Here is a 27,642-nt window from a genome sequence, read left to right on the forward strand (position 1 = left end):
AATGAGGTGGGGGCGGGGAGTGCGGCCCTTACGCCTCCCAGCAGGGCGCCTCGAGCCCCCATCCCCGCCGCGGCTCGGGCTGCCCCGCAGTCCTGGGTCACAAAGGTGGTTGCCAGGCGCCACGAACAGGGGCCGCCACTTTGGAGCGTGCGACCCTCAGGGTTCAGCAGGTGAGCCCTGGGCCCGGATGGTGGGACGGGGCCCGGGTTCCCACCGCATCGTCCTTCTCAGCCAGAACCTTCTGGTCCCTGTCCCAGGATAGAGACCCAGGAGGCCCAAGCCCTTTCTTCCGGCTTGGAGTGGGAGCCTCTCCACTCTTGGCAGCTCCAGACCCTCCGCATCTCCGTTTACAGTTCACGACCTCAGCTGCATTTTGCCGCTAACGCCCCGTTTCCCAGGTGGGGAAATCCTTGAAATGGGAAGTGGGGTGTGAAGGGGAAACCTTTTTGACCAAGAGAACCAGGTGTTCCCTATCTGGGAGCTACTGAGCAGCTTGAGCAGACTTGGTAGGTTCAAGCCCTTCTGGAGTGGTTGACAGTGACTTCTGGGCGGTGGGGATGGGATGAACCATCTTTAAACTTTGTGCGAAGTGGTGCAGGGACCTAGGTTTAGAAGCCCTCTCATCCCATGTTGGTTCTGCCGAATATTTAGGCTGACTCCTGACCTCAGGTGATTGGCCCGCCCTGGCCTCCGAAAGTGCTGTGATTGCAATAGGCGTGAGCCACGCGCCCTGACTTAAGCTGGACATTTGACAAAGCCTTTTACTTCTATCTCTATTTCCTCTTAGAAGATGTGGCAAGAAAAGGATCCTGGGGGCAGAGTCTGGTGGCTCACGCCTGTAATCCCAGCACTTTGGAAGGCTGAGGCGGGTGGATCACGAGGTCAGGAGATTGAGACCATTCTGACTAATACGGTGAGACCCCGTCTTTACTAAAAACACAAAAAAATTAGCCGGGCGTGGTGGCGGGCGCCTGTAGTCCCAGCTACTCGGGAGGCTGAGACAGGAGAATGGCCTGAACCTGGGAGGCGGAGCTTGCAGTGAGCCAAGATTGCGCCACTGCACTCCAGCCTGGGCAACAGAGCCAGACTCCATGTCAAAAAAAAAAAAAAAGAAAAGAAAAGAAAAAGAAAAGGATCCTGGGATTAAATACTTTTTAAAATCCCATATTATGGGATTAAAAATATGCTTGGCAGCATTCATACTCTCTGCCCACCTTGCCGTGGTGGTGTACCACGGTAGTCCCTCTCTTGGATATGTGCTCTGAAGGTCAAGATATCAAGCACCAGAAGCCTTTCACAGGGTGTTTGGAATAGATAACTGTCCTTTGGGTGTCCCTTTCTCATTCTAAGGCAGCCCAGATATTTGAACACTTAGTACTTTGCAAAGAGCCTACATAGATCATGAGAAACATACTAGTTGGAGAAAATCAACAAATCCCCCATACTAACCATTGTCAGGGGCAGGTCTTCTGGTCTGAAATGTCACCAACCTTTTTTTTTTTTTTTTTTTACTTTTTTATTTTTTTATTGAGATGGAGTCTCCCTCTGTCACCCAAGCTGGAGTTCAATGGCTTGATCCCGGCTCACTGGAAGTGATTCTCCTGCCTCAGCCTCATGAGTACCCGGGATTACAGGCGCCCACCACCATGCCTGGCTAATTTTTGTATTTTTAGTAGAGACGGGGTTTCACCCTGTTGGCCAGGCTGGTCTTGAACTTCTGACCTCAAGTGATCCACCCGCCTCGGCCTCCCAAAGTGCTGGGATTACAGGTGTGAGCCACTGTGCCTGGCCAACAGTTCTTTTTTTAAAATCAACTTTTCTATCTCACAAACGGTGGTGAAGATGTCAAAATTTTCACAGTATTTCTAGGGCAATTACTGGATAGGATGGGATATGCTGCTATCTTCTGTGGGAGAAGAAGGGGCAGAGAAATACACTTGGCTAGAAAGAAAAGGGACCCACTATGCCCACTAACATAATAGGTACATGCTAAAAAAAGAATTAGCTTCTGAATTCAGTAAACCTTGTATACTGGCAATGTTGAAGGAGAATGATGGAAAATTCTAATTTTACTTGCATAAATTTTGAGTTAGCAATATCCTCACAGCCCTTTTTAATCTTCAAAGGAAAAAGAAAATTAAGGTCTATGGAACCAGTAGGTCTTCCACAGATGGAAAACAAACAAAACAGAAAAAGAAATTAAAAAACACACCCACGCCTAGAAAAACAAAATCTTTAACAATTTTTTGACTGGACTTTGGAAATGTCTTCTCCTCCCAGCCTGGTGTAGCTCCTCTGAGGTGGTATATAAATAACCCAGGGGTCTGCAAGTTGCTCCCATGTGCAGAGAAAATACAGAGGCCTTTGGGGCCAGGAGATGATCTCAGTAATGAATAGTGAAAGTTAGAGTTGTTTGAAAGGAATAGCATAAGAAATTCTCAAAATAGACAATGCAAGAGGGCTTGTATAAATGCAGATTGCTGGGCCCCACTTGGAGTTTGTTTCTGTTGGTCTGAGGTGGGGCCCAAAAATGTGCATTTCTACAAGTTTCCAAATGATGTTGAAGCTGCTAGTACAGAGTTCACACATTGTGAACCGCACAATTTTTTTTTTTTTTTTTTTTTTTGAGGCGGAGTCTCGCTCTGTCGCCCGGACTGGAGTGCAGTGGCCGGATCTCAGCTCACTGCAAGCTCCGCCTCCCGGGTTTACGCCATTCTCCTGCCTCAGCCTCCCAAGTAGCTGGGACTACAGGTGCCCGCCACCTCGCCCGGCTAGTTTTTGTATTTTTAGTAGAGATGGGGTTTCACCGTGTTAGCCAGGATGGTCTCGATCTCCTGACCTCGTGATCCACCCGTCTCGGCCTCCCAAAGTGCTGGGATTACAGGCTTGAGCCACCGCGCCCGGCCTTTTTTTTTTTTTTTTGAGACGGAGTCTTGCTTTTTCGCCCAGGCTGGAGTGCAGTGGTGCAATCTTGACTCACTGCAACCTCTGCCTCCTGGGTTAAAGCGATTTTCACACCTCAGCCTCCCCACGTAGCTGGGACTACAGGCGTATGCCACCACGCCCAGCTAATTTTTGTATTTTTAGTAGAGACAAGGTTTCACCATGTTGGCCAGGCTAGTCTGGAACTCTGATCTCAAGTGATCCACCTGCCTCAGCCTTCCAAAGTGCTGGGATTGTAGGCATGAGCCACTGTGTCCAGCCATAAATATTTTTAAGACATGACTTTTCTGAGCTTCTTCTAACCTCAATAAGGTCTCATCATGAATTCTCAGCAGCTTCTGTCACCTCAGAACATATAGATTCTGTCATTAGCAGCTAACAACATAGCATAGGTCCTAACAGTGGACCTATATTCATTTCATTTCAGACAAATCATTTCCTCATCTATAAAATGGGTTAAGACCTACTTCCAAAGGCTTGTGAAAAAGTGTAATATAAAGTTTTAGTACACATAGCAGTTGCCAGATCACTCTTTGTAATCATTGCCTACTTCTCTTTATTAGAATTACTAATACCCACGCTGGGCGCAGTGAGTCACGCCTGTAATCCCAGCACTTTGGGAGGCCGAGGCAGGTGGATCACCTGAGGTCAGGAGTTGGAGACCATGGGCCGGGCGCGGTGGCTCAAGCCTGTAATCCCAGCACTTTGGGAGGCTGAGACGGGCGGATCACGAGGTCAGGAGATCGAGACCATCCTGGCTAACACGGTGAAACCCCGTCTCTACTAAAAAATACAAAAAGCTAGCCGGGCGAGGTGGCGGGCGTCTGTAGTCCCAGCTACTCCGGAGGCTGAGGCAGGAGAATGGCTTGAACCCGGGAGGCGGAGCTTGCAGTGAGCTGAGATCCGGCCACTGCACTCCAGCCCGGGCGACGACAGAGCAAGACTCCCTCTCAAAAAAAAAAAAAAAAAAAAAAAAAAAAGGAGTTGGAGACCAGCCTGGCCAACGTAGCAAAACTCTGTCACTACTAAAAATACAGTGAGCCAAGATTGCTCCACTGCACTCCAGCCTGAGTGACAGAGTGAGACTGTCTCAAAAAAGAAAAAAAGAAAGAAAAGAATTACTAATATCCTAACACCTGTTGGAATCTATTCATGGGAAATATAGAATAAGTTTATGTCAATAGTGAGGCAGAGATGGGAATTTGAAAATCCATACCGTCATGAAAAGCATGTCAGGGAAATTCCATGCTCTGATTTCCCTCCTTTAGGACTGTCAATGGCAGGATACCAGCTCTGGTCACCATGGACCCCACTGGACGAGAGCTTCCAATGGCTGCGGCACACGACACCTATACCTTCCTCCAAGCACCCCTTCAGGGCCTCTCCCTGCTTCCCACACACACCATCTGACCTTGAAGTGCAGCTGTGCTTTCAAGAGGTCACTCTAGTCCTAGACAGCCCATTCCTGGAATCTGGAGTGAGTCCCAAGTTACCCTGTCACACATCAGAGTTGCGAACAATGAACAAAGGACTGGTCAGGAAGCCCCAGCCCATCCGCCTCAGTGGAGTAGATTCTGTCTTTGGCAGGGTTATCACAGCTCAGCCACCAAAATGGACCGGGACTTTCAGAGTTTCAGACAAGTCAGCCTTTTGCAAAATCATTAGCAGGGAGCACCAGTGGCCCATTGGACTGAAGGAGCCTCAGATTCAGATGACAGTGACTATGTGTAAACAGATGCTGCGCTCTATCCTCTTGCTGTATGCAACTTACAAAAAGTGCACCTTTGCCTTGCAGCACTCCAAGTAAAGGGTCCTCATGTGATCCCCATTTCTTCACATAATGCCCTTTGGTATGTAACTGAAGCTTACAGAAACCTGTCCATGTAAATGAAACTGTGTCATTGCCCCAGCCATCTTGCTTTTGTTTCAAGCAGTGATGATTCAGGAGCCCCTTTCATCCCTTCCCCTCCAAAAAAGGACCAATGATAGAGAACAAGGAAGAACATTCCCATTGTAAGGTTGAACCATTGAGAGTCAAACTAGCATTGACATGTACATGTGATAACCATTAAACAAACGATATAAACCAATGAGCCTAGTGTGAACTCACATAAACACCTAAGATCACAATGAACTGGGGGAAAAAGGTGTGTAGAGGAGAAAGATATGGATTTCTATGTACCAGGGGATGTCAAAAATCTATATATAGGTCAAGGATTAGTTTAAAACCTCCCCCAACCAAAACATTGAAAATAAGAAAAAAACCCTAACCACACCCTAATACCACGGGAGTGTGCAAAAGTGGGTAGAAATATACTGATACTAAACAATACTTACAGCCTGGCAAGAAAGATCTTGGTAGCAGCACCGAACGAAGCTAGGCTTTCTGGTAGGCTACATGGAACTCATGATTCTCCATTTTAGCTGAAATGTACTCCTAATGTTCTATTTCTAATAAACTACAAGTAATTTTGTAGCATTTTTTTGTTTTTTTCTGTCATCCCAGCTGGACTACAATGGCATGATCTTGGCTCACTGCAGCCTCAAACTCCCAGGCTCAAGGGATCCTCCTGCCTCAGCCTCCTGAGTAGCTGGGACTACAGGTGTGGGCCACCATATCTGGCTTTTTTTTTTTTTTTTTTCTTGAGATGGAGTTTTGCTCTTGTTGCCCAGGCTGGAGCACAATGGCACGATCTCGGCTCACCGCAACCTCTGCCTCCCAGGTTCCAGCGATTCTCCTGCCTCAGCCTCCCTAGTAGCTGGGATTATAGACATGTGCCATCATGTCCAGCTACTTTTGTATTTTTAGTAGAGACGGGTTTCTCCAGGCTGGTCAGGCTGGTCTTGAACTCCTGACCTCAGGTGATCTGCCCGCTTTGGCCTCCCAAAGTGCTGGGATTACAGGCATGAGTCACTGCGTCCGGCCACTAATTTTTGTCTTTTTTTTTTTTTTTTTTAGTAGAGATGGAGTTTCGCCACGTTGCCCAAGCTGGTCTCAAAACTCCTGGGCTCAAGCAATCCCCTGGCCTCAGCCTCCAAAAGTGTTGGGATTACAGGCGTGAACCACCGTACCTGGCCTTTGTAGCATTCTTATAACTAGGTTAGGTATAACTCAGAATATGGAAATAAACATTATATATACAAAGTTAACACGAGTTTGATGCTGCTTTTTTATTTTAGTCTTTTTTTTTTTTTGAGAGAGTCTTGCTGTGTTGCCCAGGCTGGAGTGCAGTGGCACGATGTCGGCTCACTGCAAGCTCCACCTCCCAGGTTCAAGCGATTCTCCTGCCTCAGCCTCCTAAGTAGCTGGGACTAAAGGTGCCCGCCAGGTTTCACTGTTAGTCAGGATGGTCTCAATCTCCTGACCTCGTGATCCACCCTCTTCAGCCTCCCAAAGTGCTAGGATTACACGTGTGAGCCATGCGCCCGGCCTTTATTTTGGTCTTATACTATCATACCAATCAAAAAAATTTAAAAAGCAGCCAAAACATTCCTTTTGACTTTCTTTGGGCATTGACAAGAAGTTTAAGTTGACCGGGCATGGTGACTCACGCCTATAATCACACCACATTGGGAGGCCAAGGCGGGTAGATCACGAGGTCAGGAGTTCAAGACCAGCCTGGCCAATATGGTGAAACCCTGTCTCTACTAAAAAAATACAAAGATTAACCAGGCGTGGTGGTGCACGCCTGCAGTCCCATCTATGCAGGAGGATGAGACAGGAGAATCACTTGAACCTGGGAGGTGGGGGTTGCAGTGAGCTGAGATCATGCCACTGCACTCCTGCCTGGGTGACAGAGATTCTGTTTCAAAAAAAAAAAAGGGGGAAAGGAAGATCAAAATCAAGTCAATCCTCCAGAAAGACCAGATATATCTCATTTCAAATGAAATTGGTTCTTACAATAGGAGACATGATTTTTTTTTTTTTTTTTTGAGATGGAGTCTCGCTCTGTCTCCCAGGCTGGAGTGCAGTGGTGCGATCTCGGCTCACTGCAAGTTCCGCCTCCCGGGTTCATGCCATTCTCCTGCGTCTGTCTCCCAAGTAGCTGGGACTACAGGCGCCCGCCACCACACCCGACTAATTTTTTGTATTTTTAGTAGAGATGGGGTTTCACTATGTTAGCCAGGATGGTCTCAAATCTCCTGACCTAGTGATCCGCCCACCTCGGCCTCCCAAAGTGCTGGGATTACAGGCATGAGCCACTACACCCGGCCAGGAGACATGATTTTAATCGGCAGAACTATGTTAGCACCAGTCTCCATAATTTCTCTGCACAAATCTCAATTCAATTCCACCTAATCCTTGAATAATAAAGCAAACCCAGAAAGATAAATGAGGCAGCTGAGGCAGAACTTAGAACAGAATTTATTTGTAAAATTGGTACAAGCCTAAGTTCTAGAATAAATCAGAGTTTCAAAACTAGCTCCCAAAGTCCAGAATCATGATTCAGAGATTTTACTCTGCAGTGTAGCACAGCTGGGTTTATCCAAACCAATAAATAATGCTACATTAGAATCCTGAGCCAGGGACTGTGATGATGTTAGACAATCCATGATGTCCACAAGTTAATAAAGCCCCCACTTTAAGGACAAAAGATGGCCATGGCTCATTCCTGTAATCCCAGCACTTTGGGAGGCTGAGGCAGGTGGATCATGAGTTCAGGAGATTGAGACCATCTGGCCAACATGGTGAAACCCTGTGTCTACTAAAAATACAAAAATTAGCCGGGCATGGTGGCATGTTCCTGTAGTCCCAGCTACTCAGGAGGCTGAGGCAGGAGAATCGCTTAAACCTAGGAGGTGGAGGTTGCAGTGAGCCGAGATTACACCACTGCACTCCAGCCTGGGCAACACAGCGAGACTCCGTCTTAGGAAAAAAAAAAAAGAGGAACAAAAAAAGGATCCTTCCAGTAAGAAAGGTAAACAGCGGATTTCAAACTCTAAACACAAAATGATCAGAGGCTGGCAGAGACACAGAAGCGGGCAACAATCTGTCTGGGGTCTAATCAGAGTCATCGTAACTCTCATCACTGTCTTGCTCCTTTTCTCCAGCACTTACTTCGTCGTCTTCACCATCCTAAGGGGCAAAGAATAAATAAGTATTTTAGGTTACTGCTCTGGGTGACCTCTGGAATACAGTTCCTAGAGGATACACAACTGTACTATTGTCACTATTAAAACTTTTATTTATTTATTTATTTAAAGGAGTCTTGCTCTGTTGCCAGGCTGGAATGCAGTGGCGTGATCTCAGCTCACTGCAACCTCCGCCTCCCGGGTTCAAGCGATTCCCCTGCCTCAGCCTCCCAAGTAGCTGGGATTACAGGCATGCACCACCACGCCTGGCAGATTTTTGTATTTTGGTAGAGACGGGGTTTATGCCACGTTGGCTAGGCTGGTCTCAAACTCCTGACCTCAGGTGATCTGCCTGCCTCAGCCTCCCAAAGGGCTGGGATTATAGGCCTGAGCCATCGCACCCAGCCCAATTTGCATAATTTTAAACAAGCCATGGTCCTCCAGCTCTACTTCATGTATATGACATAGGAACAACGAGGGCATTCCATATAGAATGAAATATTTATTACAAGTGGTGGTATGGCAGTGCACGGTGGCTCATGCCTGTAATCCCAGTACTTTGGGAGGCTGAGGCGGGTGGATCATCTGAGGTCAGGAGTTCAAGACCAGCCTGGTCAACATGGTGAAACCCTGTCTCTACTAAATATACAAAAACTAGCCAGGCATGGTGGCAGGCACCTGTAATCCCAGCTACTTGGGAGGCTGAGGCAGAATTGCTTGAACCCGGGAGACAGATTGCAGTAAGCCGAGATTGCACCACTGCACTTCAGCCTGGGCGACAGAGGGAGACTCTGTCTCAAAAAAAGAAGTGCTGTGCTGGTGTATCTCAACAGGAATCCGGTACAAAATTCTGTTCTGTCTGGCTTACAATTCTAGTATGAGAAATTTGCTTAGGGGAAAGTACCAAACTAATAGGATACTGTCTGCCTCAAATTCTCTGAGAAAAAGGTAGAAGGGGTATATTATACAAATAAAACTGTGGACCATGTAAATAAAAGAACTTTTTTATTTTGAGACAGGGTCTCGCTCTGTCATCCAGGCTGGAGTGTGATGATGGCTCACTGAAGCCTCCACCTCCTGGGGTTGAGCAACCCTCCCACCTCAGCCTCCTGAGTAGCGGGTACCACAGGCATGCATCACCATGCCTAGCTAGCTCAAAAAATTTTTTTTTGTAAAGATGGGGTCTCAGGCTGGACTTGAAATTCTGGGCTTAAGCAGCCCTCCCACCTTAGCCTCACAAAGTGCCATGATTACAGGTGTGAGCCACCCTACCAGGCCAGATTTTTCATACTAAATGATCTTTCTGGATCAGACTCAAATTGCATTACAAACAGAGGCCCCACAGCAAGGGTTCTTACATTTGAGCTTTTTGGTGTCTATAACCTACCTGAATTGTGACAAAATTTTATAAATGTACGCCTTTTTTTTTTTTTTTTGAGACGGAGTCTCGCTCTGTTGCCCAAGCTGGAATGCAGTAGCGGGATCTCAGCTCACCACAACCTCTGCCTCCCGGATTCAAGTGATTCTCCTACCTCAGCCTCCAAAGTAGCTGAGACTACAAGCGCGTGCCACCACACCCAGCTAATTTTTGTATTTTTAGTAGAAATGGGGTTTCACTATGTTGGCCAGGCTGGTCTTGAACTCCTGACCTTGTGACCTGCCCACCTTGGCCTCCCAAAGTGCTGGGATTACAGGTGTGAGCCACCGTGCCTGGGCTTATTTTTCATTTTTTTGTGGAGATAGGGTCTTGTTATGTTGCGCAGCTTGGTCTTGAGCTCCTGGGCTCAAGCAATTCTCCTACCTTGGCCTCACAAAGTGCTAGGGTTACAAGCATGAGCCACTGTGCCAGCCATGTATACATTTTTATTTAGCTTTCTTCAAATTCTCAAAAGCATCTGTACCACAAAAAAGAGTAAGAACTTCTATTTTTATTTCAGTTCTCTAAGGCGGCAGCTTCTGACTCTGTGCTTTGGCTTTCACCAAATGCTTTCACATTTCTATTTTCGTATGTTTCAAATGTGTTTAAATGGTTTAACTCATTCTTTTCAACACTCAGAAAATACTTCGATGACTTCTCCCTTCTAAAATGATTTCAGATATGAATTCATGGAAAATGAGAGGCTATAATGCAGAGAATTGTCAACTCTATAACAAATGCCACAACTCGAGATACTCAGTAGCGATTCTAAGATTGTGTGGTTGTTTTTTCTGGGTCCCACAAAATTATATAAGCACAGAAGCTGTTATGGAGGGAATGGAAATGGGCATAGAAGTACTTGACAATAAACATAAGTAGGCAAAGTTCTGCTCCACCAACTCAGAACAATTAACAAAATGCAACCATCAGTGCCTGACTCTGGTGCCTTTTGCAGAGATACCTCAGTGGCTTTGCTCTTGGAGGTCTGGGATGACATGTCATCCTCACTCTCATCTGCTGTGCTCTCCTGGGAATTTTGGGACTTAATCTCTTCACCCTACATGTGAAAGGACCAAGAAAATTGTGGGTTATAATGATCACATTTAGGGTAATAGGGGAGAAGGTTGAGTTTACAGGCAATACAAAGGAAGATATTCTGGCCATTCAAAACACAGTCAAACATGGATACCAACTTGTGATTCAGCATCTAGAGGAGGGATACTCAACTCCACGTTTCTGAGATGTCTGTGGCTCTGATACAATAAGTAATGTAACAAAAGGTTCATCTTGGTATGCTAGCATCACACTACATTTTAAAAGGCTAGATTGTATTGGTGACTCTAAGTTGATGCTGAACATGGTTCTAAAATTTCCCAAATACCTTAAAGGATATAAGCACCATTACACCAACTACGAAAGGCCATGCAGAGGCTAAAGGACAGTACAGTGAAGTGTTTAAGAATATCAAGTCTGGATTTAGGACTGTTTGGACTCAAACCCTGGCTCCACTCACTTACTGTTGAATGACATTAGGTAAATTACTTTACTTATTTGAGCTTCAATTTTTACGAAGAAACAACAGTATCTGCCTCATAAGGTTGATGTGAAGAAAGGAATTTTCTGTGGTGCTATTTTATATATTTCATATGTAACTGACTATAAGACTCAGATATTGGGCCGGGCGCGGTGGCTCAAGCCTGTAATCCCAGCACTTTGGGAGGCCGAGACGGGCGGATCACGAGGTCAGGAGATCGAGACCATCCTGGCTAACACCGTGAAACCCCGTCTCTACTAAAAAAATACAAAAAACTAGCCGGGCAAGGTGGCGGGCGCCTGTAGTCCCAGCTACTCGGGAGGCTGAGGCAGGAGAATGGCCTAAACCTGGGAGGCGGAGCTTGCAGTGAGCTGAGATCCGGCCACTGCACTCCAGCCTGGGCGGCGATAGAGCGAGACTCCCTCTCAAAAAAAAAAAAAAAAAAAAAAAAAAAGACTCAGATATTTTAAGCATGAAAGAAAAGGGCTTATACTATCCTATCTGAAAAATGTTGTAACTTCAAAGTAGTAGTATAAACAACACAAGATTTCAGCTAATCAGACAATTAAAAAACCTTATAAATGCTCATTAGTTAAAATTAGAGATTAATTTGTAATTTCCAGAATAAGACAGATTGGCTTAGGGGAAAAAATATAACTAAACAAAAGAAATGTTTGTCCCTATACAAAAATGTTATTATGAATCTACCCTCAGTGGGGCTTAAAGGAGCCCCTCTGGCTGTAGAGAGAGGTTTGTACTGGTCTGACTCCTTTATGTCTGAGGCATTGTTTATATCAATGGCATGTTTTGGTGCCTTGCTGCCCAAGATGAGGGGTATAGCCTGTGACTAGGGCCCATGAGCAATGTACCATAACTTTAAGAGTTCAACAGTCACAGACTTGAGAAAAGTAGCCTTACTGAGAGACCAGGGCTTAGCTGACCTGCCTTACATGCCATGTGATGCTGTCACAAAGAATAAGGTTGGGGAATTATCACTAGCAGGATCCAAGGCTTACCTGCAAGTCCCGGTTTTTTAGATTGCCCAGCCAGAAAGCCTCTCTACAATTGTTGAGGGTGAGCATAGCTTTGACTCTGCAAACTAACAGTTCCAGGGTCTTTTTGAGCAGAGGCACATGTTGTGTGAGTCTCGTGTCCTGGTGAATCTGAATGGAGATAAATAACATCCATCTTTTGTGAGTTTATCATCATGCCTTCATATTTCTTATAGAAACCTTTGAATACTGAATAAGAATACAAGCCCTGCCAATATGGACCAATGGTATGTTCCATCAAACAGGAATAGCTTGGCAGAGTAATCCAAAGATACTGGCAGCTAAATAATTCAAAGCCTAGAAGACATACCACTAACACCTCTGGTTTCTCTTCATAACCTCTTACTGGCCGATCATCAATTAATTTACCTAAAATATTCTTGAATATATATTTTACTGATATTAAACAATAGAGTAGCCCTGTTTAGCTAAGAGAATTCCTTAAAAATTCACTGTGCAGCCGTGAAGCGGAACTTGCAGTGAGCAGAGACTGCACCACTGCACTCCAGCCTGGGCTACAAAGCGAGACTCCATCTCAAAAAAAAAAAAAAAAAAATTCACTCTTCAGGACCTTATACATTTAGAACCAGAAGAGGAAGTAAGTAACAGAAACTGGACTCAAGAATCATTTGGTTTGCCAGTGACTGCAGAACTCTAGGGTTCTATGTTCATTCAGACAAAACGTGACAATACCTCATTAACTATAAGAAGGCTTCAAGTGGAAAAATCCTTTAATGCTCAGATGTTCTCATAAGACACAGATGCATTCCTTGAAAGTAAGTAGCACAGATGAAAGCCTCTACAGATGGCTGCTTTAGAGCTACCTCCTGTCTCTTGCAGGATCATCACTTACATCACAGTCCTGTCGCCTAGAGGACTTTGCAGAAGTAAACATATACCAGCATTCTATTCCTCTCACCCAAGAAGTTTCTAGAGGAAAAAGAGCTTTGGAGTTTGAATCAAATTTCAGATGCAGAGATTCCCTTCTAGAGGACTGCCCAATCTCAAGCAGCAACTAAGGATTTGCTCTGAATAAACTGCCTTTGGACAGACACAGTCCCAGATATAAATGAAGGACAGTAGCCTATGGATCTCCCAATAGCAACTGCAAATTAAGCCAACAGGCAGGCTGCTGATAGGATCTGCTCCCCTTCTTACCTTGGAATGCCCACACAGGTGATGAAGCAGCCTTGTGTCCAACTGGAAGGTTTCCAGTAAGCTCAGAACATCTTCCTATAACCAATAAATTTATAAATGCTCTATGAAATGTCCTGATTTCATTTTAGATTCAATATACCCTTGCAATCAAAAGCTCCAAAGAGGATAAACTCTGCAGGTTCCAGCCTATGCTGATAATCATCTTAATTTGCCTCTCAAATAGGAGGAATAGCAGCTACCTCTTATTCTCAACACTCCCATTTCTGTTCCTTGTATAAATCTGAGAGTTATAAGACCTGCATTTTAGTTTTACATAGGTTACCATGTCTTAGTTTTCCCATCTGCAACATTAGGATAAAATACCACCTTCCTTTTCTCTTTCAGGGCTATGAGGGACCAACCAAATATGGTGAGTGGTTTGTTCAACTTGCTAAGTATGTATAGGAAATAATCTGATTCTATCCTTACTTCATCACTCTAGCCCTGGGTGCCATTGGCTAACAAACTGTCAAGAATGTTCATTACCACACAAAGGGTTTTATGACACAAAGAAACTTTTTTTTTTTTTAAATCATTTCTGAGTATACCTACAGAAGCATAAAGGAATAAGCAAATGACACACTGATACATGAGGACCTGAGAGTGCAGTAGCACAATAAAATCAAGCTAAAAGGAAAACCACTGTCGGATCTGGAGAAGTAGAAGAAAGGTGGGTTTGATCCAGAGTGGGTCTGAGGAGTTTAGCCTACTTTGGAATATTCAGTCCTATTTGGGGATCTCTGGCTATAGCTGAAGTGGACCAGAGGAGCCCAGGTAGAACACTCCCAGCCTCACCCAGGAGTCACCATGGACATAACTTCTGAGCAACTCTTCAGTGCGTATCTTTATTCTCTGCTCTTAGCTCTTACCCGGTGTTTTCTAAAACTGAAGTCTAGGAGCGGCATACATTGCTTCAGAAATGCTTCCACAAAGAGACGTCCGTACTGAAGAAGAGATACACACTGTTATCTCTAGCGAAGGTATCTGACTGAAAGGCCCCTTTCTGAGGCAGAATAGCCTCATCCAGCCCAAGGGTTTTATTTTCTTATTTATATATATATAAAACAAATTGGGAAGGGTCTAAAAGGTTTATTTGGAGAATGTAACTTAACACAAAAATCAAACAGGCCTGTTAACTAAGCCCCAGAATTAGGCAGACTTACCTACCACAGATACAGTGGATGGACAGGGAACTTGCTCAGCTTAGGAGTGAGAGCATAGAGGAGTAGAGGGGAGCTGTATCTGAGGATAACTTACTCCCAAGAGGGAAAAACTGGGTAAAGCTGAGGAAGCATATGACCAATTTCTACATTTCCCAATCAGATAAATCACTCCTCTTTCCAACTCACCCAGCTCCCACACTGCGCAAGGGTGGAGTAAAAAGAGAGAGAGTGACCAGTAGATAACAAGAATGGGGCACCATCCACTTGGAAGGAAACTTCAGGAGTGGGGAAGTAGCATTCTCCCCATAACGTTTCGACTGGACTTCCCATCAAATCTAGGGCTAATACAGGCTATTCCCATGAAAGAGAAGTTTGGCAATTCTCAGGATATCAGATCCTACATTTGTAAGGCCACCACATAGACTTTAAAGAAGAATCATCTACTCCTTCCTCCCTTTTGCCTGGTAAGGAATGGCAGGGAAGGTAACTACTGCTCCTAAACTCAACTGCCCTGAAGCCATTCCTCCTAGTACTAAGATTCTTACCAAAAGTTTTCAAATTCGTAGGAACACTGGCTTCTCCAATCATCCAACTAGGGTGGGAAAATGTATCCATTGCCTTCCCTAAACTGGCACAGATTCTGGAAACTCTGGCTTGTGGGCAAGAAACTGAGCAATTTATCTTAGCTGAGGTCCTCTCTAGAGTGACCCACAGGAAGAATATGAAACAGGACCCAGTAAATCTCTCACCTTCAAACATACATGCAGAACAGGATAACTGTCAAATACCTGGAGAGATGAAAGACAAGAAACCAAGGCTGAGATCTGCTCCTTTGAGCACTCCAGCCTCTTTCCCACTGTGCAAAACACAGCCTTGGGTTCTGTAGAGAATTCTAAAATGGAGGAATGTCAACATTTAAATTAATATTACAAAGCAGAATAAAGTGATTATCATAACTGGAGTTCAAGAAAAGGAAGAGAAGAGCAAAGAGAAATAAACTGATTCCAACTGGAAGTGTTGAGAAGATGGCATTATTAGAGGTCCAAAACCTTGATCTGAAGACTGGATGAGGCTGGGCATACTGGCTCATGCCTGATATCCCAGCATTTTGGGAGGCAGAGGCTAGTGTATCACTTGAGCCTAGGAGTTCGAGGCCAGCCTGGGTAACAGAATGAGACCCTATTTCTATAAAAAATAGAAACAATAGCTGGGCATGGTGGCATGTGCCTGTAGTCCCAGCTACTCGAGAGGCTTAAGTGGGAAGATTCTTGAGTCTAGGAGATTGAGGCTGCAGTGAGCTGTGATCACCCTACTGCACTCCAGCCTGGACAACAGAGTAAGATCCTGCCTCAAAACAAAAACAAAAACAAAAGACATGAAAGAGGTGGAAAGGAGAGACAAGGACATTCTAGGCTGGGGGAACAAGCTGAGCAAAACCACGATGGAGTGGGTGAGAGTACATTGTGTTTAAAGGAGAATGAGGGCATTCAGGGTTAGAAGAGGGAATGTGTGCTCAGATCACACAGGACCCAAGGCAAGGTGAAAAAGTGAAGAAATTACAGATGGAAGGAGTCATTAAATAGTATTGTGGCATAAGTAGAAGGAAGAAAGGAAGAGGCAAAAAAAAAAAAAAAAAAAAATACCTAGTGAGAAAAAGGGTTATCCAGGATGGGTACGGGGACAAAGGAAGAAGACGACTCAGGGAGAGCAGGCCCCAAGGAAGAGTGGGAAGAGGAGCAAGGAGAGTGCATTTTGGAAGCCAGGACACTTGGTTTCTGCAGTTATTTGGTGAGATGGGTCAAGGAGCCTCCATACTCACCTTTATCAAGTTGATGAGGATACTGAAGTCTCGAACAGCCATGTTCCAGTAGAGGAGCTTCTCTTCATGAATCTGGGGCAGCCAAATATATGGGCACCTCTGAGTCATAGCCAAATACTTCCCTTAGTATATTCCCACTTAGATATAGTTCTTGAATTACTAGCTATACAGATATTTAAGCCAATTATCCTTCCCAAGAGATGTAGCAACCAGTGCATCCACAAGATGGTTCTGAGGCCTGCACATGTTGTGGTAACATTAGAACACCTCATAGAGACAGACATTCTAAAAAGTTTCCTCTTCAGCAATTCCTAAGTAAGTAAAAGCCTTTGCAACAAGTACTGGCCATCAGACCAATTGCGGTGGTTCATGCCTATAATCCCAGCACTTTGGGAGGCTGAGGCGGGAAGACTGCTTGAGCCTAAGAGTTCAAGACCGGCCTGAGCAACATGACAAAACCCCGCCTCTACTAAAAATAGAAAAATTAGCCAGGCATGGTGGCGTGCATTTGTGGTCCCAGCTATTCAGGAGGCTGAGGTGGGAGGATCATCTGAGCCCAGAAGGCAAAGGTTGCAGTGAGCCAAGTTTGCACCACTGTACTCCAACCTGGATGTCAGACTCAGACCCTGTCTCAAAAAGAAAAAGAAAAAACATATATTGGCTGTAGCTTCTCTGCTTCCCTATGCTAGCCCTTTACTTGTGTAGCTCTGTTCTGGTTAGCAGGCTGCCAAGATCCACAGTATCTCAAACAGACTGGCTTACCTCATGTCAGTTAACAGGAGGCAAACTGGGCAGTAGCCAAGGAAAACAGAGCCCATTCCTCATCTCTAACTAGAGGGAAAGGAAATTAAACTAGGAACTCTTTGAAAAAAATCCTGAATCTCAGAAACTCAAAACAAAACAAAACAAAAAACAGCTTAGGAGAAAACTCGGACCCAAGAAATAGAATCAGCAACTTCCAACGGGCGCACTGGTGCATGTCTGTAATCCCAGCACTTTGGGAGGCCACGGCGGGTGGATCATGAGGTTAGGAGTTCGAGACCAGTCTGGCCAACATGGTGAAACCCTGTCTCTACTAAAAAATACAAAAATTAGCCGGGTGTGGTGGCACATGCCTATAATCCCAGCTACTCAGGAGTCTGAGGCAGAAGAATTGCCTGAACCCAGGAGGCAAGGTTGCAGTGAGCCGAGATCATGCCACTGCACTCCAGTCTGGGCAACAGAGCAAGCAAGACTCTGTCTCAGGGAAAGGAAAAAAAAAAAAAGAATCAGCAACTTCCAAGTAATCCAAAGTCCACTTCTTGAAGTGACTATATCTTACTCACCTGCTGCGAGTCTGCTGCTGTACCAGGCTCAATTTTTTTCACTGTCTTCTCTAGTTCAGCCATCATCACACGGAAGAAAACAACAAAAGTGTGCCTAGAAGACGAGAAAAGCATGCATGCCTACGCCATGATGCACTGCTTAGAACTACTTAGGAAGCATCAGGAACCAAAAGTATCTTCCTTCCCTACCTCTCTAAATGTCCTTTCACTAGGGTCCTTAGTAAGAGGATGGGGGAGTGGAAAGGACTCAGTAATAGGGACTCAGTAATAGGTCCAAGAAGATTGCCTGTCAAACAATGGAATTAACTTTATGAAAGGACGTGGTATGGTAGTATGGAAAAAGTAGTGAAGTAACAGTGAGAAGATCTGAGTTTGAGTCCTAGTTCTATGTTTATTTTATTGCACGTGTAAGCTTGAGAATTTCCCTAGTTCTCATTTTCCTCAACAGTAAAATAGGGGCAATGATACCAACCTCACAGAATTATCAAAAGGATCAAACGAGATAAAGTAAAAGTGCTTTATAAACTGAAAAGACTATAAATGTTAAGATAACTATTGATATTCTGAGACACAAACCCATTAAGTGAGACATACATGTGAGCACCCTGTTCTCAAGATGGCTAAAATATCTCAGCTGGGCACAATGGCTCACGCCTGTAATCCCAGCAATTTGGGAGGCCAAGGCAGGCAGATCACCTGAGGTCGGGTTCAAGACTAGCCTGGCCAACATGGTGAAACCCAATCTCTACTAAAAATACAAAAATTGGCCGGGCGCGGTGGCTCAAGCCTGTAATCCCAGCACTTTGGGAGGCCGAGACGGGCGGATCACAAGGTCAGGAGATTGAGACCATCCTGGCTAACACGGTGAAACCCCGTCTCTACTAAAATACAAAAAATTAGCCGGGCGTGTTAGCGGGCGCCTGTAGTCCCAGCTACTCGGGAGGCTGAGGCAGGAGAATGGCGTGAACCCAGGAGGCGGAGCTTGCAGTGAGCTGAGATCCGGCCACTGCACTCCAGCCTGGGCGACAGAGCGAGACTCCGTCTCAAAAAAAAAAAAAAAAAAACAAAAATTAGCCGGGTGTGGTGGTGGGTGACTGTAATCCCAGTTACTTGAAAGGCTGGGGTAGGAGAATTGCTTGAACCCAGGAGGTAGAGGTTGCAGTGAACTGAGATTGCGCCACTGCACTCCAGCCTGGGTGGCAAGTTTTCTCAAAAACAAAACAATACAAAACAAAAACCACCAGGGTCCCCTCAAATGTATTAGCTGAGAGCCCTCGAAAGGAATGCATAGCAAACTCTCTTTATTGAATGCATGATTATATCTACTGTCTATATCAGAATTAGATAAGGAGGAGCAAAGCAGTTGTGTGGAAGCTACATACATTGGACAGTGTGATTATGATTCTTTTTTTTTTGAGATGGAGTTTCGCTCTTGCTGCTCAGGCTGGAGTGCAGTGGCACAATCCCGGCTCACTGTAACCTCTGCCTCCCAGGTTCAAGCGATTCTCCTGCCTCAGCCTCATAAGTAGCTAGGATTACAGGCATGTGCCACCACGCCCAGCTAATTTTTGTATTTTTAGTAGGGACAGAGTTTCGCTATGTTGGTCAGGTGGGTCTCAAACTCCTGACCTCAAGGTAATCCACCTGCCTCAGCCTCCCAAAGTGCTGGGATTACAGGGGTGAGCCACCGCACCCAGCCTGATGATGATTCTATCTTAAGGGAAAAACTGGAGGAAAGAACTCCCTTACCTGGTCAGTGTAGGGAATGTGGAGGAAGACACATCTTTAGGAGAGTTGATCAGTTCTGGGACACCAACACCAGCAATCTCCTCTATGGCCTTCAGAATGCTATCTGTGTGCTCCAGGTAGATACTGCATTGAGAGTCAAATATTTGACCCACTGATTAACAAAGTAGAATACAACTGCAGATTCCTCTAATTCCTCTATGATCTGAATTAATAAGCAGTTAGCTGACAGCCTAAAACAGAATCAGAGGATCTTAAGATCCACATGTTCCAAATTGTGTTCATTTTTGACCTACTTCATCGTTTTCAAATTCCCACTAAAAAGGTCATTTGTCCAGTCTCTGACAAAAAACAGTAGCAAAATAGAAAATGGCTATTTGGCTCATTGGAAGAAACCAAACATCTCACCAGAGCAAAGCATGGAGCTGGTCATTAGAGATGCTGCTTTTCTCTTTATCCCCACTTGGCCACACCTGACAGAGGAATTGTCTGGCAAGGGAAGCTGTTAGAAAAAAAGACAAAGGAATCTTACATATGGGAACTTGACCTCATTCTTGCTTTTCAGGCTTTTGAGGATATCGATCAAAAGGATTATTAGTTTACATTTACTAAGATGTTCCCGGTCTAATAGGCAACTTACAAAAAGCTGTCATGTTCCTGAACCACTGGCCCTTTTGCCAGACATAAACTCATTTGTCTAAGGCTCAACATGTCCCACCCCAACCCCATCCTGAAACACACAAACATGCAAACATGAACATAAATACAGACACACAGAGAAAAGGAATGCTGCTGGGCAGTGGGAAGGCCAATCTTGTTCCTCCTGAGCTGGTCAATAGCAGTGGTCACCTCCAAAATTCAGACCAAACCTTCCCCTTTTAATCAACAGGGAAAAATAAAGGTTTGTTTTGCATTTTTATCTTACTTTCTGATGTGCTGCAAACTAGGATGAGCTGCATTCTAAGAGCTATTATAAAAGACAGTTAAAGAAAGAAGCCAGGGCTGGGCACAGTGGCTCACGCCTGTAATCCCAGCACTTTGGGAGGCCGAGGCAGGCGGATCACGAGGTCAGGAGTTTGCGACCAGCCCGACCAACATGGTGAAACCCTGTCTCCACTAAAAATACAAAAATTGGCCAGGCATGGTGGTGCATGCCTATAATCCCAGCTACCTGAAAGGCTGAGGCAGGAGAATCACTCGAACCTCAGAGGTGGAGGGTTGCAGTGAGCCAAGATCGCACCATTGTACTTCAACCTGGGCGACAGAGCTAGACTCCATCTCAAAAAAAAAAAAAAAAGAAAAAGAAAAGAAAATGGCCAGGGAAGAGGCTAGTATTTCTTTTACACTTGACCCTGACTTCTCCTTTATCTCCTACTTTATTAACCTCATGGTTTGTGTAGTTTTGTCAAATGTCTCAGATAATTTTTTTTTTTTTTTGAAAAGGAAGAACATGATTAAACTTAAGCCAAAGAGAAAACTATCTACTCAGCTTGTCTAACCAAACTCAGACTAAGCAATTTTAGCAGAAATCAGTCAGGTTGTTCTGGGTAAATGACCTTCTTGGTATAGTAAGGGGGCCTGTCTGAGGTTATGTGGGGATTTACATGTAAAAATGTCCTGGGAAGCCCCAAGTTTACAAGTGTGAGATATTAGCCCTATTCATTAAAAAAAAAGGATCTGGGGCCCATCACCAATTTTTTCTTTGTTCTGAGTAGAAGCTGTCGATTTCTCCAAAATAACCATCAAAAGTCTGATGAGATAAAGAGCACACTGGAAACTGGGAATGCTTTGATGGAAATTCTGCAAGTAATGGAAGCTCTGGCTGTAAGAAGACAAGAAAAACAAACAAATGCAATAATATCCTATGTATTACAGATATATTTAAATCCACATGATGTGCCCAAGTCCCTTTAAGTGTTTGATGGCCTAATCAGAATCCTCCTTATTTTCAGGTGCTTTAGTAACAACCCTCTTCAAGCCTCTCGGTAGAAAACCATACCTTTGTATGGAAAAAGCCAGGGCAGAAGACAGCTCCATGGATGGAATGTTGGCCTTGAAGGGGTCATGTATGCTGAGAAACCCAAGCATCACGCTAATATGTACAACCCTAGATAAATTATCTGCTCTTTAAAGTCTTAGGCAATACACTGAAAATAATTTTTAAAATCTGGGTTCACAGGCCAGCCATGGTGGCTCATGCCTGTAATCCTAGCACTTTGGTAGGCTGAGACAGGCAGATCACCTGAGCTCAGGAATTAGAGACCAGCCTGGCCACATGGTGAAAATATCTCTACAAAAATACAAAAATTAGCAGGGTGTGGCGGCATGCGCATGTAATCCCAGCTACTTGGAAGGCTGAGGCAGGACAATCACTTGAGCCCAGAAGGTGGAGGTTGCAGTGAGCCGAGATCACTCCAGCTGGGGTGACAAAGTGAGACTCTCTCTCTCAAAAAAAATAAATAAAAATAAATAAAAGAAGCAATAAGGTCCTGACCTATAGACAGGGATGATAAGCACTGACTGCTGACCCAGTGATAGTCTAGGTTATCAAGGGAAGTGAGAGAAAGACCAAGTCAAATCTGACTGAAGGGGGAGGGGGCCGAAAAGCCATGCCCCTGAGATCATCTCACCTCCCTTGTCCACTGCCTACCCCTCAGCCATGTAAGGTCTTCATACAAGACAAGGGGAAAGAAACAAGTTATCAGTGATAACTAGCTGCTGCCTAATTACCCAACCCTGCTGGGAGACAGTAGGTCCCTGGATAATCAAGAGTTGATTACAGATGGTCAATGTTTTCATCATTATTACTTGAAAAGGCTGAGTTTATGGACTGATACATTCATGAAGATTCAAGGCTTCTAATACTTCAGGATTTATCAGAATACATAGATGAGAACGCTCATATATGAGGAGAGTAGCTGAAAATAATTTCCTTTACAACTACTGAAAGACACCCAGGTTATTTTCAAGAAAGTTGCCAATCCTGTTCCTAGGAATTTCTTGGGACAATAATCTTGGCTATGTAGTCTGACTCACCTGAGCAGTTCCTCCAAAGATTGGCTGTGTTCTCCCTGTTTCAGTCGGCTACTAAGGACATGGAGGGCTGAATACAGTAAATTCTGATTTTCAGGTTGAGAAAATCCACTCCTAAGGAAGTCAAGGTAAGAGGGGTTAGCTTAGTTTCTGGAAAACTACTTGGATAATATTTAAGGATCCTGGCCTCCAGTCTATACCATCAATAGTTTAACAGTTTGAAAAAAGAATTGAGAGGTCAGGCGTGGTGGCTCATGCCTGTAATTCCAGCACTTTGGGAGGCTGAGGCGGGCGAATCACGAGGTTAACAATGGAGACCATCTTGGACAACATGGTGAAACCCCGTCTCTACTGAAAATACAAAAATTAGCTGGGCGTGGTGGCGGGCACCCGTAGTCCCAGCTACTTGGGAGGCTAAGGCAGGAGAATCGCTGGAACCAGGGAGGTGGAGGTTGCAGTGAGCCGAGATTGTGCCACTGCACTCTAGCCTGGTGACAGAGTGAGACTCCATCTCAAAAAAAAAAAAAAGAAAAAAGAAAAAAGAATTGAAATGGAAAGTACTGAAGTACCAAATTCAATCACAGCTCTAAGTATCAGAGTAGAAACTGAAATACATCCAAAGTAATCTCTCCTGAAGTCTTCATAGGTTTCTTTTCTTCTTTCTTGTCACAGGTGTGAGCCACCACGCCTGGGCCATAGGTTTATTTTCAAGGGCAAAAAGCTCTCCTTCATTCCCTACATTTTAGAGATATGTAGTCTTCTTCAAAAATATAGGAATAATTTTGTCAAACTGCTAAATCAATGTCCAGCCTATAGTGGTACTTACCCATTCTCCTACATTAACCAGTCAAGTCTTGACATTTCTGTCTTTGGATTACCTTTCATATTGTCCCTTCCTTTCCAAGCCCAGACCATCATTTTGGCCAGGCCCCTATCAATACATGTGTAGATCATAGTGACACATTTTGAGTGTTCTTTTTGCATCCCTTTTCAATCTGTCCTGCACTCTGCTGCCAGAAGGGTTTTCCTAAACCACTGCTTTCATTGTATCATGGCTGTGATCATAAAACTCCAAAATGGCTTCCCTGGACAACATTTAAATTATTCTGCCTGACTTTTGACGCCCAGCACAATCTGACTTCCTAGATCTTCTCTAGAAGCATTTTCCCAATCACCAGTGATAGTAATTCTTCTTTTCAACAAATGTATTCTGAGGGCCTATTAGGTGTCAGGTTTTATGTCTACCACAGCTTCAATGAGATATAATTGATGTACAGCAAACTTCATGTATTTAAAATGTTGAATTTGGGCCAGGTATGGCGGCTCACGCCTCTAATGCCAGCACTTTGGGAGGCTGAGGCAGGTGGATCACTTGAACTCAGGGGTTCGAGACCAGCCTGGGGCAACATGGAGAAACCCTGTCTCTACCAAAGAAAAACAACAACAAAAAAAAGCAAAAATTAGCTGGGCATGGTGGTACGTGCCTGCAGTCCCAACTGCTTGAGAGGCTGAGGTGGGAGGATTTATAAGCCTGGAAGGCAGAGGTTGCAGTGAGCTACGATTATGTCACTGCACTCCAGCCTGGGCAACAGAGCAAGACCCTGTCTCAGGGGAAAAAAAAAAAAGCCGGTTGTGGTGGCTTACACCTGTAATCCCAGCACTTTGGGAGGGTAGTTCACGAGGTCAGGAGTTCAAGATCAGCGTGGCCAAGATAGTGAAACCCCGTCTCTACTAAAAATACAAAAATTAGCCGGGCATGGTGGCAGTCACCTGTATTCTCAGCTATTCAGGAGGCTGAGGCAGGAGAATCACTTAAACCTGGGCGGCAGAGGTTACAGTGAGCCGAGATCGTGCCACTGCACTCCAGCCTGGGTGACAGAGTGAGACTCCGTCACAAACACACACACATACACACACACATGCACACAAGCATGGGAAACAAGTTTAGAATATACTATGTAAAACTACAGGCTAAATTGCTAAAAATATTCCTGTACCAGACCCTGGTGTGAAGGGGTGGCCTGCCCCTCCACACCTGTGGGTGCTTCTCGTTAGGTGGGACGAGAGACTTGAGAAAAGGAAATAATACACAGAGACAAAGTATAGAGAAAGAAAAGCGGGACCCAGGGGACCAGCGCTCAGCTTACAGAGGACCCACGCAGGCACCGGCCTCTGAGTTCCCTTAGTATTTATTGAGAATTATCTTTACCATTAAAAGGATAAGGGAGTGGCTGGACAATAGGATTATTGTAGGGAGGAAATCGGCAGTAAGACATATGAAAAAATCCTTGTAACATGAATAAGTTTAAAGAAAAATGCTGTGCCTTGAGATGTATATGCGACATCTCCATAAACCTTTTAGCAGTATTGCTCCAGCAAGTCCCACCTTATTCCTAATGCTCCAGCAAGTCCCACCTAATTCCTAAAGGCGTTTTCTCCTTACTCAGTAAACAAGACACACAATGGGTATTACCCGGAGATGTTCCAATCCCAGGGAGGGGCAGGATTTTTAACCATCAAGCTTCTTTCAGGTACTTGTTTAACAAAGACACATCCTGCACAGCCCAATATCCTTTTAACCTTAAATCACCTTCGCACATGTCTCTTGCAAGGACAAAGTTGGGGGTAGGGTCACAGATTAACAGCATCTCAAATACAGAACTAAATGGAGTCTCTTATGTCTACTTCCTTCTATATAGACACGGTAACAAGCTGATCTCTTTCTTTTCCCCACACTGGTGGACATATGCTTTCATTTCCCTTGGTTAAATACCTAAAGACAGAATGGCTGAGTCACATGGTAGGTGCATGTCTAGCTTTATAAGAAACTACCAAACTATTTCCCAATATGGATGTACCATTGTAAAGTCCCCCTAGAACCATGTGAGAGCTCCAGTTGCTCCACATTCTCACCAACACTTGGCATGCTAAGTCTTTTTAATGTAGCTATGCTAGTGAGTGTGTTGTGCTATCTCATTGTGCTTTTAATTTGCATTTCCTTAAGAAGTAATAAATAAACATCCTTTCATGTATTTATTCTAATTATTGTTTTTATAATTTTTAGAGATGATTTATTTTCTGTGTTAATTTCGCTGGGCCATTGTGCCCAGATTTTTTTTTTTTTTTGAGACAAGGTCTGGTTCTATTGCCCAGATTGGAGTGCAGTGTTGCAATCTTGGCTCACTGCAACCTCTGCTTCACAGGCTCAAGCCATCCTGTCACCTCAGCCTCCTGAGTAGCTGGGACTACAGATGCATGCCACCATGCCCAGATAATTTTTGTGTTTTTTTGTAAAGATAGAGTTTTGCCATGCTGCCCAGGCTGGTCTCGAACTCCTAAGCTCAAGTTATCCACCTACTTGGGCCTCCCAAAGTGTTGGGATTACAGGCATAAGCCACAATGTCAGGCCCCTTTCACACGTGCCATCCATAAGTCTCCTTGATAAATTGTTCAAATTTTTTGTCAGGCACTGCTTTTAAGTACTGAGGATATTAAAATGACAAACATCTGCCTTCATGGAGCTCAGAGTCTAGCAGGAAAGACTGATGAACAAGTAATTATAATAAAATGAGATTAAGTTTTATCACGAACGGATACCAGAGTGTTAGAAGAGAACTGGGGGTTAGAGAGGCAGGATGGATGCTTAAGTCCAGATCTCAAGAGATGTGATGAGTCAGAAAAAGTTGGGGATCAAGAAGAGTGGGGGTCCTGGCAGGAGAATGAACATGTGCAAAGTCTCCCACATAAAAGCTATATGGGGTGCTGAAATTAACTCAGTGAAGCTGGAGGCAGAGTATAACATAATAAATGGAATAGCAGGAGTCAGAAGAAGACCTAGAGGCTAGGTAAGAGAGTTTTTTTTTTTTTTTTTTTTTTTGAGACGGAGTCTCGCTCTGTTGCCCAGGCTAGAGTGCAGTGGCCAGATCTCAGCTCACTGCAAGCTCCGCCTCCTGGGTTCACACCATTCTCCTGCCTCAGCCTCCTGAGTAGCTGGGACTACAGGTGCCCGCCACCTCACCCGGCTAGTTTTTTGTATTTTTTTTTTAGTAGAGATGGGGTTTCACCGTGTTAGCCAGGATGGTCTCGATCTCCTGACCTCGTGATCCGCCCGTCTCGGCCTCCCAAAGTGCTGGGATTACAGGCTTGAGCCACCGCGCATGGCCCGAGAGTTTTAACTCAAGAAAAATCTAAGAGCAATCAGAAATCCAAATTGGGATAGGATCAAATTGGGTTTATGTTAGGAAGATCACTCTTACTGCCATGTGAAGAATGGACTGAGAGATGCTAAGTGTGAACCTAGCCCAGTCCAGGTTGAGAAATAGTGGGAGTCTGGAAGCAGTGGAGAAACAGGGACAGATGGCTATCTAGATGTTATTTATAACAGAAAATAAAATTTGGCAATCAGATGTGGGAAAAAGACGGTGGAGAGCAGAGGGAGGGACAAAGAATAACTCCTGGTTTCTGGTTCAGGCAACTGGTGGTACCATGTACTAAGCCAGACAAAGCTGAAGGAGCGCGCTAGGGATGACACATTCCATTTTGGATGTGGAGTCTGAGGTGTCAATGACACATCTAAGGAGGTGTTGAGTAGGCAGTTGGATATAAATGCCTATAGCTCAGAAAATAAATTTTGGCTAAATTTAAGCTTGGGTAGGATTGACCAGAAATCTTGTATAATGAGAACAGAGGGCCCAAGGTCTGTCCCTGATGAACCAAAGTATTTAAGGGGCACACCTCCCTTAGTTCTACTTTTGTCCATGTTGCCCCTTCCACCTCCTTCCTTTATCTCTCTAAAGGCCAGGTACCCTTCTGGGGTTCCCTCGAGTCCCACTGTTTCCATGAAGGTATCATGGAATAGTCCAGCTCACACTGTGTTCAGCTCGTCACCAAACAATCTGGAATTAAAGCATGCTAAAGGAAACTGGACTGAGGATCAGATGGCCAGATCTGTTATATGTTAGCTCATCAGCAAGTCACCTAATTTGTAAAATGGTTAACAATAGTGACTCCAAAGGACTCAGAGAGTATAAGATCAAACGAAATAATACAGACAAGAACACTCCCACAAAATTAAAGAACCATATTTACATAAGGTTTTTGAAACTTTTCTTTCTTTTCTACATTTCAGTGCCTTGGTGACTGTTAAGTAAAAGCAAGTATATACTCATTTTTCTCCACACTTCCCACATACTTACCAAGCAAAAAGCCCGTGAAAAATCTGCAGCAGCCTTTGATAGCAGGAAGACATTATGTGGTACTCCTGAACTTTCATTCCTGGTCCATCAACTACACCGTGATTCTCAGCAGCTAAACACTAAAAATAAAAATGATTTTAGGACA

General features: G+C 44.5%; 2 protein-coding genes across 2 annotated transcripts in view; one reads left to right on the top strand and one right to left on the bottom strand.

Moving 5' to 3' along the window:
* The first annotated feature begins 158 nt into the window (after positions 1-158).
* Positions 159-27,642, top strand: FANCD2OS (FANCD2 opposite strand). The gene is made up of 3 exons (XM_023218478.3): positions 159-398; positions 4,212-4,793; positions 27,431-27,642. The coding sequence occupies exon 2, from the start codon at positions 4,220-4,222 to the stop codon at positions 4,748-4,750; it is 531 nt and encodes a 176-aa protein (XP_023074246.1). The 5' UTR covers positions 159-398; positions 4,212-4,219; the 3' UTR covers positions 4,751-4,793; positions 27,431-27,642.
* The window catches only part of FANCD2 (FA complementation group D2), a 79,925-nt gene continuing 59,569 nt past the window's right edge, over positions 7,287-27,642 (bottom strand). Inside the window, exons 28-40 of the mRNA XM_026447629.2 lie at positions 27,498-27,616; positions 22,306-22,416; positions 20,961-21,091; positions 19,678-19,771; positions 19,273-19,395; positions 17,524-17,617; positions 16,199-16,270; positions 15,129-15,167; positions 14,086-14,160; positions 13,178-13,252; positions 11,984-12,130; positions 10,395-10,490; positions 7,287-8,020 (exon numbers count right to left, since the gene is read on the bottom strand). Coding sequence (XP_026303414.1) covers positions 7,946-8,020; positions 10,395-10,490; positions 11,984-12,130; positions 13,178-13,252; positions 14,086-14,160; positions 15,129-15,167; positions 16,199-16,270; positions 17,524-17,617; positions 19,273-19,395; positions 19,678-19,771; positions 20,961-21,091; positions 22,306-22,416; positions 27,498-27,616 — 1,251 coding nt within the window. The 3' untranslated portion in view covers positions 7,287-7,945. The remainder of the gene's footprint in view (positions 8,021-10,394; positions 10,491-11,983; positions 12,131-13,177; positions 13,253-14,085; positions 14,161-15,128; positions 15,168-16,198; positions 16,271-17,523; positions 17,618-19,272; positions 19,396-19,677; positions 19,772-20,960; positions 21,092-22,305; positions 22,417-27,497; positions 27,617-27,642) is intronic.

This window comes from Piliocolobus tephrosceles, chromosome 2, assembly GCF_002776525.5.
Source record: "Piliocolobus tephrosceles isolate RC106 chromosome 2, ASM277652v3, whole genome shotgun sequence".
Lineage (NCBI taxonomy): Eukaryota > Metazoa > Chordata > Mammalia > Primates > Cercopithecidae > Piliocolobus > Piliocolobus tephrosceles.